The 12,832-nt window shown below is 43.9% G+C and overlaps 1 protein-coding gene and 1 long non-coding RNA gene across 4 annotated transcripts in view; one reads left to right on the plus strand and one right to left on the minus strand.

The window, feature by feature from the left end:
* sgcd (sarcoglycan, delta (dystrophin-associated glycoprotein)) overlaps positions 1-12,832 on the plus strand; it is a 202,888-nt gene that overhangs the window by 139,948 nt on the left and 50,108 nt on the right. For both annotated transcript variants that reach the window (XM_017432744.3, XM_017432743.3), the window contains one exon: positions 5,265-5,366. In XM_017432744.3, coding sequence (XP_017288233.1) covers positions 5,265-5,366 — 102 coding nt within the window. The remainder of the gene's footprint in view (positions 1-5,264; positions 5,367-12,832) is intronic.
* On the minus strand, positions 8,622-11,449 carry LOC119617602. Of its 2 annotated transcripts, none has more exons than XR_005233938.1 (3): positions 11,243-11,449; positions 9,534-10,010; positions 8,622-9,441 (listed from the first exon to the last, which is right to left on the minus strand). It is a non-coding gene; the product is annotated as an uncharacterized LOC119617602 (long non-coding RNA). The 2 variants fall into 2 exon arrangements; XR_005233939.1 differs by having other exon boundaries at positions 9,534-10,032.

Consider the following 12,832-nt stretch of genomic DNA (forward strand, 5'->3'; position numbering starts at 1 on the left):
TTATTTTGTATTCCACGCTACACAAACCCACAAAGAAGAGACTAGACCGCAGAAACGGTGGAGAATCACTTTAGAAACAATAAATATTGGGTTAAAGTTGCAGGAAAGTTGCGATTTTGCGGGGTTTGCTTGATTTTGCGTTAATAGTTGCGATCGCAAAATCCTGGAGGGTCTGGATAATGTGCTGCTTCTGACAGAGAGCAACAATCTGAGCAGCATTTTGTTGCCTTCACCCTGAAGCTGTGAACAAAAAGTGATTCTTTAATCTTTGGTTTTTGCTCCGACTTGTGGGAGGTCACTAATCGTTCTTTTATATCTAGTCGAGCCGTGGATAACTCTGAATAAATGGGACTTAAATGGCTCTGAACCGTGTTAATGCCAACGTGGTGTAACATGTCTGAATGTTGTTTTTACCGTGTTTAAATCTTCGCCACAGTACCAGTGGTGCAGTGGTAGGTCTTCAGGTCAGAAAGCCGCAGGTTCGATTCGTCGACACCTAATCCCTGACAGCTCCCCGGCTCTTAAACAGCAGAGAATAAATTCAGTTCAGTAAGGACCACATTTAGGACTTTGTTCTTTCGTTCTGAACGGCCTCTCCGATGTTCTGTGGCTTAGAAACATTTGTCTGTTTTGACAAATATCTTGGAATGTGTTAAAATGTTTGAGATTCACAGAGGCAGTGATTTAAATCTGCTTATCCACAGTCATACATTATTTACTCCTCCTGTATTCTCATCGGAACGTTTTCCAATTTTATGGCCTCCTGCCATGGATTTTTGCATTTCAGATGCACGAACGCCAGAGCTGTGAATCTTGGCCGACCTCGTGATTGGATTGGATTACGATTCTTCAGTTTGATATATTTCAATAAGCCGCATCCTCTAAACCACCGGGTCCCGAGCTTTTCAACGTATGACCCACAAAATCCCAGCAGCAGAGGCCTGGGACCAGCAGTCAACTCAGAAACCAACGTTAAACGATTTTTATCCATTTCTAACCACAGTCTTTATGTTAGACCATCCATCATCCACCCATCAATCCATCCATCCATCTGTCCGTCCATCCAACCATCCATCCATCCATCCATCCATCCATCCGTCCATCCATCCATCCGTCCGTCTGTCCGTCCGTCCATCCATCCATCCATCCATCCATCCATCCCTCCATCCAATATGGAGTATAGTCACTGGTTCTTGAATAATATAAGTACCGGTGACTCGATCTGCTGAGTTGCAGCTGGTTGTCGTGGTTGCCGTGGTTGCAGCTGGTTGCAGCTGGTTGCCGTGGTGCCACCTTTTTTTGATCAGGGAGCGGAGGGAAAAAGAGAAGTGCCTTCATTGTGTTACAGTGAAGCCATGTTGTGTTTCTGGAGCCAGAATCGGTCTGAACGAGTCCAAACACGCAGTCAGGGTTCAGGTTCTGAGAAACTGGTTACAACTAAATGTTTTAATATATTTATAGCTGCAAAGTAAAAAAACTACATTAATCTGTTGACGTCGATGGGAAATTTGTTTGTGGACTTTAACTTGTGCTGCAGCCGGCCACTAGGGGGCGCCTGTTTGGTTTTGACTTGAATGGTGCCAAAAGTAAATTCAATCTAAACTCTGTCCACTGATTCCAGAGATATTTTGCTAACACACATAAATGTGTGTCAAGGCTGGAGTATTTGTTGGGGCTGGCTGTCAGCTCTAAGATCCGTTGGCTGTGGTGGCCATCTTGAATCAGGCTGACCTCAAAGGTTAATCAGATGTTCGTCCAATAATTACTTTGATGGTTTCATAAAACCTGTCAGTCACCTTTAAGCTGCTTTTTGTTTCCAACCTCGTCTTTTTCATTTACCCAAAATATTTTTCCCAAATATCTGAAAAAGCCGTTTCCTCAGTGCTTTAAAGGCGGCGGCGGCGGCGGCGCTGTCGTGTGAGAGCGTTTAGAAGTGCAACAGTTCAAACAGTCGGTCCCAGAAGAGCTTGTCTTCTGTAGCAGGACTCAAACACCTTCCACCTTTCACCACGCAGCGCTGTGATTAGTGTGCAGCGCAGAAACTCTGACTCCTTGTAATATTTGCTCTGGAGACGTCTGTATTTGCGTTCGCCTCGGGTGGTGGCTTGATGCATATCGAGCAGACACTCAATAACAGGCCAGGAGCTCGGCGCTATCGACGGCGGCGAGCTCTGAAGATGTCGACTTCAGAGGGAGACGGATGAAGAAAAGAGGACTGGATCCCGATAAGAGTGAAGATGGCTCCTCGTGTCTGTCTCCTCCTGCTCACTGCTGGGCCGAATAAATCTGCAGGAGAACCGAGGGAACCGGGAGGCCCAGATGTGGTTTTCCTCCCCGGCGCTCGTTCCAAACAACCAGGAAAACAGAGGAGAACACAGATTCTCATTTTACACCGAAATACCATAAATAGTTTATCAGCTGCTGACAGAACGATCTCTGGAGGAATGCATATCGCCCGCCGCGCTTCAGGAGTCTAAAACCTTCGTCTCGTCGCGAGGAATGAAGGAAATGTAGCCGTAGAAACATTAAAGATTTAATTTAATACCAGTGGTCAGGCTGATCCGGAGTCTTCCAGTTGGCTTGTGTCAATTAGCTGTGGCGGCCATCTTGAAACGGAGTCGACTCCATCAGTCACAATGACTCTCAGCGACCACCACACCGAAATCTGAGCTCCGGATCTGCAACGATTCCTGTTCTTTTCTAAGATCAGTTGGCCGTGGCGGCCATCTTGATTTGGGCTGACTCGGTTGTAGACGTACACAAAGATTGTTTCCTGAAAATTTCAATAAAATTTGTCTTTTTGTCTGTGAGATATTTTGCTAACAGACAGAGAGAAAGTTTTCAGCACAAACCTTGTTTGATCAGTCGTCGCTCAGAGTCCAAGTTGGGGACGACTCTCTGCTACTACCACGGCAAATTTTAGCTCCATATCACTAAAATGGACTGAGTTTTTAGTGGTTAGCTGTGGCAGCCATCTTGATTTGGGTTCTGTGAACTATAAATAAGGTTTTTTGTGGTTTTCCTTCATCAGTTAACCGTTTCTGGGTTTGAACAGTAAGGATGGTCATAAATAAATTCTTATTTGGCAAAATCAAATCAGCATAAACATGAGCGAGCGTAAACAGGAAGTTATTAGAAAACAGAGATGTGAAACCAAGCAGGAGGGTTTTAATAAGACAATAAAAAAAACAGATGGCGTTTGGCTGAAACCTGAAAATAAAAATGCAAAGGAGAGGAGGAACTCCTAAGCTTCTCCTCAATTATTCACGGATCTCACCTCCCGGCGCTGCCTGCAGAGCTCGAAATGAAACAGGAAGTGTGCGAGATCAGGAGCAGAACTAATAAAAGACTCAAAGAATCCGAGGAGTTCAGAGGCCGAGTCAAACCGTGGAGATCGTTTGGTTCCTTGACCCGATGTGGAGGGATTTCTGGCTGGTTTTAGTTCCTGAACCTACAGTCAGCGGCGCTCTGAAAGCGTAAAACCTCAGTTTGGATCTGACAGACGGGCCTGGTGAGAGCAGAACCATCAACTCAGCCCGGGTCAGAGTTCATTTACAGAGAAGAAGAAGAACAAACCGGTTCTAAAAGCTCAACTCGCGACGTGTTCCCTGGACACACTTTAATATATACCACACGTGTCAAACTCAAGGCCCGCGGGCCAGATCCGGCCCTCTGTAACGTTTCATCCGGCCCTCTAGTCTGTGACAGATCGAGTCTCTGGTTCTTATTTTGCTTTAAAAAACTGAGCCTAATTAGTGAAGTTTTCTCTGACAGTGACTTAGAAGCCAACAATATATAGTTTTAATTTCTGTATGATCAGGTTTTTGTCTGTTTTAATGTTAAAAAATTCATTTAAAAGCTGAGTGAGGCGTAAGAAATGACTGCTAATGATGAGCTTTTTAAAGTTTGATCTATTTGTCTGTGTTCATTAAAGTTTGTTTGCCCTAAATTCTGTATAATCTGTAACTGGGAAAAGATATTTCTATATGAATGATTTGACATAATACATCTAAAACCAAGGTTAATTTATGTAATTATTAATAAATATTGATAGTGATTGGCCCTTAATTTTGGCCCCCTTGCATCACTGGGTTTGACACCCCTGATATATACATAAAATATATGATATCATATAAAAGCTCGTATTTATTCTAATATTAGCCTAAAGTCTGTTCACTTGTAGTTTTTAGCTAATCGATCATTTTAGCATTTAACTAATATTATGCTAATTTTAGCTTTTAGCTGCTGTTCTCTCTGCATTTTTTCATAAAAAGCTGATTCTTCTCTTTAAATTAGATAATTTTTTTTGCTCTTATAGTTTCAGTTTTTGGCCGGATTTCCTTCTGGGTTTTTTCAGGCGGACTCTCGTCCCATGCCTGGTTTCAGTTTAGCCTTCAGCTGTTAGCCTCCAGCTGTTAGCCTCCTTGTTCTCCTCATGTTCGGTCGGTTGGCTGCTCTGCTTTTTGGGGTTTTCACTCTTTGGCTTAGAATAACATTTATGTTAAAATTCAGATTCATTCAGCTTCTTTGAAAAGTAATTTCTCTGTTTTTATGATTTCTTGTTGTGAACAAGAACTTACCTCTTGAGTAAAAAATGGTTTGAGATAAAGATCTGGATCTGTTGGTCTTTTTTGCTTTCGCTGCTTGTTTTACTCCCATTTCTGCTGCATACAAAGAACTCCTACACGGCTTGTTTTCATTTCCTCGGGTTCATGGACAATAAGGACGCGTCTGTTGGTTTAATAAAGGTACTTCCTGTCTGAACAGCCGAGCAGACCTGGTACCACCCCCGACTCGTGTCGTCACCGCTCCCTAATTGGACGATTCACCAATAAACCGTCTCAGGAACATGAATCTAAAACCTTCAGCAGGCGGTGGAGTTATTCTGCGTCTCTCATTTCTTACGTTTGGTTTTCATCATCAGACTCTGAGTTGATCCAACCCCTGCGAGCCGTCTTTGACAGTTGCTGCGATTTCCACCGGGGAATAATTTTCCACCGCAGCAACAACAGCTCCGGGATTTTAATGCGTTTCACACGACGCAGATCAACCCGGGTCCTGATCTCCGTTTTCTGGTTAAACCTGAGGAATGGAAGGATGGAGAGGAGGCAGAAAAGGTCTTTGAAGGAGAGGATGAACACCTTTCTCACTCTTCGTCCCAAAGTTGATGGTTTTTTGTTCGTGCTGATTGTTCGGGGACTTTTGTTTCTCTGTTACAGACCATAAGAACCTGAACTAAACCTGATTGTCTCTGTTCCCGACAGGACGGCATGGGTAACCTCAGAATAACCGAAAAGGGCCTGAAACTGGAGGGAGACTCTGAGTTCCTCCAACCTCTCTATGCCAAAGAAATCCAGTCCAAACCAGTAAGTGACTCACAGAAAACCGCCTCATTAATGTCAGCCTCTCTGACCACACGGTTATTTATTCCTCCCAAACTTTACCATCCAACATGGAAGACGACAGATAAACAGATTATTCCTGAAGAAACAGAAAACAGTTTTCAACAAAGCTGTGCCTGAAACTCCAACATTCATCAACTTTTCTCTCTAAAGTGGTAATTATGTAAAAACGATTCCTGAACTTTGTTTGTCTCACGTTTCTTCAGCGGTTTTCTGTACTTATTTTGAACAAAAACCTCTGATTTCAAACACAACTCCTCAGTCTAACAGCAGTGAGAGAGGACAGAAAGATCTGCGCTTCGATGTACGAACCGTGTAAGAAGAGTCGGAACAGGAAGAGTTTATTCACAAAAACGTTGGAAAGTTTAGACACAAGCAGCCGAAAGTAGCGGCAGTGTAGCCGAAGGTAGCGGCAGGCTAGCTGATGGTAGCGGCAGGCTAGCCGAAGGTAGCGGCAGGGTAGCCGAAAGTAGCGGCAGGGTAGCCGAAGGTAGCGGCAGGGTAGCCGAAGGTAGCGGCAGGGTAGCCGAAAGTTAAAACAAGTTTATTTTAAAGACAACAATGTATTGAAGTAAATAAAAATGTCTGAATGTATTTTTATCGAAAGAAAATTGTAAATAAAGTTGAACAATCTGTGGTTAAAATCTCCAAAAATGTGAGCTTAAATGTTGGTCGTGTAAAAGAAATAAAACCAAAACTCCAGTTCAGTCGTATAAAGACCAACTGTTTTAACAAATCCTGTTGTTGTCTATAGGGAAATATTTAAAAACTCAACTAAAGTGAGACAAAATGAGCCAATGAGACAGTAATAACTGCACAGACTGTCTTCTAAACATTTCCTGTTTGCTGTGCATAAAAAACTACTTTTTTACTCTTATATTCTGGTGAAGCATTCCTAGTCTGAACAAATGTTTGGAGCTGAGGAGAGCAGTGGTTAGAGTTAATCCAGCACAGATTTCTGTTTTAGAAGATACTGCGTCACTCCTCCGAGTTCAGTCAGATCAGGCCGTCCTGCAGTCCAACCAGGTCGTGACCTGACATTTTATCTTAAATACCAGGTCACCTGAAAATCTGAACCGTGGTCCACGTCCCTCAGGCGCATCTTCTGCTCTAACAGGTGTCCTTAAAATTCTTTTCTCAAGACGTCAGAAGTCCCAGATTCAGATATAAATTCCTGTCATGTTGGCAGATTTGCTCCACAGCTTCCCGGCAGGATCTGAAATGTTTTTAAATCTCTAAGCTTTCTGTTCTGGGACACAGGTTAACTTCTCCTAACGTGCACTCATGGAAAACAAAAGCATGCTGTCTTTCAGTTTTAGCAAAATGCTAACTATAAGCTAAAAATAGAAAGGTACAAGCTGAAAGTAGCAAACGGCTAGCTGAAAGTTGGTAATAGCGAAAGGTTAGCTGTAAGTAGTGCAAGGCTAGAGGGATTTGCTTCAGGCTAGCTAAAAGTAGCGACAGGCTAGCTGAAGGTAGCGGCAAGCTAGCTGAAGGTAGCGGCAGGCGAGCTGAAGGTTGATTTAGGCTAGCTGAAAGTAGCAGCGGGCTAACCGGAAGTAGGGGCAGGCTAGCCAGAAGTGGAGGCAGGCTAGCTAAAGGTAGTGGCAGGCTAGCTGAAAGTAGCAACAGGCTACCTAAAGGTAGCGGCAGGCTAGCTGAAAGTAGCAGCAGGCTAGATGAAGTTAGCGGCAGGCTAGCTGAAAGTAGCAACAGGCTAGATGAAGTTAGCGGCAGGCTAGCTGAAAGTAGCAACAGGCTAGATGAAGTTAGCGGCAGGCTAGATAAAAGTAGCAACAGTCTATCTGAAGGTAGAGCAATCCTAGCCGAAAGTTAAACCAAGTATATTTTAAGGACAACAATATATTGAAGTAAATAAAAAGAGCTGAATGTATTTCTATGGAAAGAAAATTGTAAATAAATTTTAAATATTTTGAAATGTATAAAAGTCACAAAAGCCAAAAGCCGTAGCGCCTGATTCCCGATCAAGTTGAATGTTTTAATATCTGAATGTTTAAAAAAAAAACTATGCAGAAACAGTTAGACTGTAAACAATATACAGAAGATAAATAAACAGGAAAACGACAAATAATAACAACCCTAAAAGCATCAAAATACGATAACCAGAGTGGGTTTGGGGGGTGGTTGTGTAGTACCTAATGGTGGAATTAGTGGCCCTTTTCCTGGTGTTATTCCAGATCCAGGTACAAACTCTGATATTCCTGTTTTGATTCCGTCAGTATCAATCTCAGACGCTTCCTGCCGCTCTTCAACATCTGCAGGAGGAGATGGGCCAGATAAGGACAGGAAGTAATAATCTCTGCGAGCAGGTAGTGGACAGATGGCGCGATAATGCAGGATGGAAGTGCAGAGAGCGGCAGCAACAATGGAGGTGGAGATGATGAATAAGAGGGAGGAGGAAGTGGTGACGGAGTCAGAAACAAGCAGACAGATGGTGGAGGACTGAATTAGAGGGATTGGAAGTCTGAGGAAGTCGGCCAAGTTAAACATGGACTGAAACATATTCACAGCGAGGAGTGAAATATCCAAATTGAAAAAAAGTGGAGTTCTCCAGGAGGCAGATATAGATATTATCCCCGATGGAGGATTTGGCTGTATGTTCAGGCAGCGTTTTATTTTGGCTCCGGCCGATACGTGAGGATATCTATCAGGATCTGATGAATACAGCCCATTAGCTGGCAGGTACATCAACGGTGGCTGGAGACCATTATAGTCCTCCTCATAAAATATACATATTTATTGCTGCCAGAAGAGTCCTGGAAGTGGAGACGATGTCTTCTACTATTAAACTGAGAGGTGAGATGAATATGAAATCAGACTGAAAATAGAAAAATGAAGCAGAGGCTGAGGAGGAGCAGACAGGTTGGTATTAAACGAGCTTCAGGAGGAATCAGGAAAAGGCCAGGCGTTCTTACAGGGAATGCTTATCGCCCGGCGCCTGGCCCCAGTTGGACTACGATCATCTCCTGATGAGAACTGTTGGAGCCATTTTAGTCAAACCTTGAATGTGTCAGGATGACTCTCAGCTACTACCACACCTAATTACAGCTTAATATCTGACAAACATCCAATAATTACCTCCTAAAAGTTCCATTAAAATCCATGAGATATTTCGCTAACAGGGTTGACTCCAAATGGTTTAAATTTTGAAAAAAGACCTTAAATGTTCTGTTAAAACTCAAAACATGATGTGAACGACTCTCAGCGACTACCACACCAAACTTAGCTCATTATCTGTAGCACTGACTAAAGTGGATCCATTTTTGTGTTTCCTGTTATCTCGTTTTGTCCAAAACGAGATATTTTGGATTGTTTACCAACAATCAATTCATGATGATTAGTTCAGCCTGTGACTGTCGGGGACTCATTAAGGAGTCTCTAAAGTGTCTCAAAACGTTTTCAAATGTTCTCAGTTTCCTTGTGTGACTCGCTGGAATTTTAAACGTGTTGGAAAAGATTCACGGGACGGATTTTTCTCTCAAAACCAGTTTGGGTTTAGCCTCGGTGAGTCAAAATGTGGAACCAGTTTGGGAGGGTTTGGAGACCAAATTAAAACCAAATTGTGACTCATTGGAGACAAAAACAGAGAATGATAATTATGGGATAATAATTCATAATTAGGGGACTTCGGGACTAAATTGCAACAAAAGAAGTTTGCAGGAATGTCAGTTTATTTGCAGTTACGTTCGTACAAACGTGTCATAATTACCAACTCTGTTTGTTTGTTTTTATGGGTGTTTTGTGTCTCCGACTAGTTGCCAACAGTCTGAGGTCCAGGCTTCAGATTCAGGCCCTTCAATTCATTCTAATTCACTAGTTTTGTTTTGTTTGTTGGTGTTTTTAGTCTGAAGGACACGTTGACACCAGAACTCCTGATTTATAGTGATGTGGAGAAGGGGGCGGCGGGAGCTCGGTGGTCAGGGTTCGGGTCGGAGCCCAGGTCCCATTGGTCGGGAAGGAAATCCGGCGTCAAACAGTCGCCAAATCTTCGGAGCGAGTTCGCTCGCTGTGGCGCCCCCTGCAGAAAGGGAGGAAAAACAAAACGAGGACAGAAAGTTCAGGTTTTTACACATCAGTTCTGAAACGGTTCCGTCCTGATTCTGTTCTTACATTGTGGGTTAACACAACGCCAGGGCGGAAAGACATCAGCAATGACCTCAGAGGAGCAGCAGCTGCTGCCCGTCAATCTGGGAAGGGTCAAAGGTCATCTGGAGTCCATCGTTCTGCAGAGAGAAAGATGATTCACAAGAGGAAGACAGATTCACCCTAAAGGTCAGACTGTGCAACGCTCAGAGAAATGACAAAAAAACAACTTTTTGTTGTTTTTAATTGAATGAAATAAAACCGAAGCCTGCAGCTCACAATCTTTACCGTTTCCTGTAAACCTTCTACAGCGCGAGTTGTTTTTAACCTTCAGAGCAGACTTACCTCTCAGAAAATCTCACATCGAACGGCGTCAGTTCTCCCTCCCGGTCTCTCTGTAGGAGAGGGTTTCCCGCTGGGCGTAATGTGGTCTGATGCTTTACCGGCATCACAGAACAACAAAGCGAACACGTGAAGAGGCTAACGGCTCCTGCTGTCGGCTCTCTGAGGCATTTCAGGAAAAAAACTACAATGAGACAGAAAACTTCCCATTTTAGAGCTAAACACCCGAATATTTGGCCTTATCGGATCAGTCAGATAATTGGTTTGTTTTATCTGATTGATGTTAGCTCATACTTCAAGCTCATTACATCATCGTCACGATTTTAGACCAATTTATCCAGAAGTAATAAAATACAAGTCGTCTACAAGGAAAAAAGTTTCTTCTGCAGGAAAACTTTGGCTAATAAACCCAAGAAATGTTCCCCGTGTGACATTTTTGTTCCAAAGATGAAACAAATCCAAACCAAATTAAACTTTTCTGAGTGAGTTCGGCTCAGCTGAGGGTAATGGGAGCTAACGAAGGAGGAACGAGCTGTCACCATGGCGACGTGGCGAACGCTGCATCCTGAAGTTGACTTTGTAGGAAAAACACACGGCGTGCGCAGAGGGGGGCACAACTTCCACATCAGCCAATAAAAACTGGTTAATTATAATGTCGACCTCTTCAGTCACGGTAAAAATCTGGTTTTAATTGTGTGTTTTACGTGTTTATGAGCCGAAGGTGTGTCTGTCAGCGAAGAGTCAGCTCAATAAACATGGCTGCCACAGCTGATCGACCTCAGGTGTTGACCTGGTAGTAGCTGGGAGTCATCCCCGACACGTTGGACAAGCTCTCTGTTTTCTATCAACTATTTGGAGTCAGCTGTCTGTTAGTAAAATATCTCGTGAACCACTGGAGGTATCTGGAGTCGATCCAGTTTAGGATGGTTGCTGCGGCTGATCGATTAGCCGACACAGAAATGGCTACAGCTCAGTTAATTTTAGAAATATTGAGCTGAAATTTGAGGCGGTAGTAGCTGAGAGTCATCCCAAACTCTGGGCGTGACGTCCTGAGAGATCTCAGAAACTCACATGAAACGGTTCAAAACGGTTCAAGGGTTTCAGACTAACGGACTAACCTTTAATTTTAGAGTTTCTGTTGAGATGGTGATAAAAGGAATAAACGGCTGGGCCTTAAATTTATCTGCAGACGTTCAGGTTTAAATAAACGTTCAACATTTAAATCCTGCTGCTGACGAGGAAATCTGTCGACCGCTGAGAAACATTGAGACAAATAAAACTCCGAGCAACAAAAATCCTGATTTAAAATAAATAAATTTGTTTCCAAAGAAGTCTGTAAGAAAGAGCGAAGCAGCAAAGTTGTGGAACATTATGACAGAACCTTCATGTCGTACCTTCGCTGCACAGTCTGCTTGTTGTAATAACTTCCTGCTCGTGTGTCACGCCGACTGTCGAACCTTCAGGAGGTTTGCAAAAGGCCAGAATGTTATCGGTAATATTCACACACACACTCCTCGGCTCGGAGTGGAGCACAATGGTCAGCCCGTTATCTCTAATTAGGAAGTTGACTGAGGCGTGAAGATTAGCGTCCAACGTGTTCAGCATTACACATCGGTGCAAGGCATTCTGGGAAGAAGGAAGTAATCAAAGGGAAGCAGGAGGATGAAGCGTTTGACTTTTTAAACTCCGTTTGTTTCTCTTTGTGTCGCTGTAATGTTGCAGCAGGTGAAGTCATCACAACTCGAAGGTTCGATTCATTTTAGGCTTTTAATGACTCGATCTGTTTTTACAGGGAGGAAGGATTTTAAAACACACAACTTCAATGATTTTAAAAACAAGAATTAGGTGCACAAGTTTAAATTTGTAAAGTCTCAACTTAACGAGGCCAATTAGCTTCTCATTGGTGATCATGATGGACTGCAGCTGCTAAAGTCTCTGGAACTCAGCAAAGATCTACAGAGAACTAGATTCACAGAAGTTGGGAAAGTCTTTTGGAGCCATTTTTACACTACTTCAGATTCTAGGATCACTAATTCAAACAGCTGGACACAAGTTATTCAGATGTGTCCCCACTGTCTCAAGGCCTGGACGAAGACCCAAACTGTCCCCTCTAAAGATGGGAAATTGGTTTGGAAGCTCAGGAACCAGCATGGCTCAAACCTGCCATGAACTGGAACCTGCTGGAACCCGCCCGCCAGAGTCCCCGCCCGCCAGAGTCCCCGTCTACCCGAGTCCCTGTCCGCCAGAGTCCCCGTCCGCCAGAGTCCCCGCCCGCCAGAGTCCCCGCCCATCAGAGTCTCCGTCTACCCGAGTCCCTGTCCGCCAGAGTCCCCACCCACCAGAGTCCCCATCTGCCAGAGTCCCCGTCTACCTGAGTCCCTGTCCACAGTGAAGCCGGTTTCACATCATCGTGGACTGAGAGGACCAAGAAAGAAGCCCCAGAACCTTCAAGCTGGACTGAAACCTGCACCTGTCCACACGGACGAGACAAATGTCTTCTGGGGAACAGTCTGACGGTCAGACTGTTCGGACACAAAGACAAGAAGGATGATTGGAGGAGACAAGGTGAGGCTTTCAGACCTCAGAACATTGAACCAGTTGTCAGGCATGGTGGTGGTAGCATCATGCTGTGGTACAGAGCGGGTGGACTACAAACTTCTTCAACTTCACCTCAAACCAACAGCTGTAGGGTTGAACCTTGGACACATTTGGGTCCAACAGGACAATCAGGATAAATCAGGCTGACATTCATCTTCTCCACTGGTCTTCCAAAACCTCGACCTCAACCCGGCTGGAAAAATGTGGACTCTGATTCAAAACCGGGCCAGTCCAAGAAACCAACCGGTCTAATCTGCCAAGAAAGAGTCAAACATCAGCCAGAAGCCTGAAGTCCAGGAGACACCTGCTGAGGGACAAGGAATCAAACCTTAGTGCACCTGTGTGAATAATTATCATTGAAGGTATTTGTTGTAAAATTCTTCCTG

Source organism: Kryptolebias marmoratus, linkage group LG13 (genome assembly GCF_001649575.2).
Source record: "Kryptolebias marmoratus isolate JLee-2015 linkage group LG13, ASM164957v2, whole genome shotgun sequence".
Classification (NCBI taxonomy): Eukaryota; Metazoa; Chordata; class Actinopteri; order Cyprinodontiformes; family Rivulidae; genus Kryptolebias; species Kryptolebias marmoratus.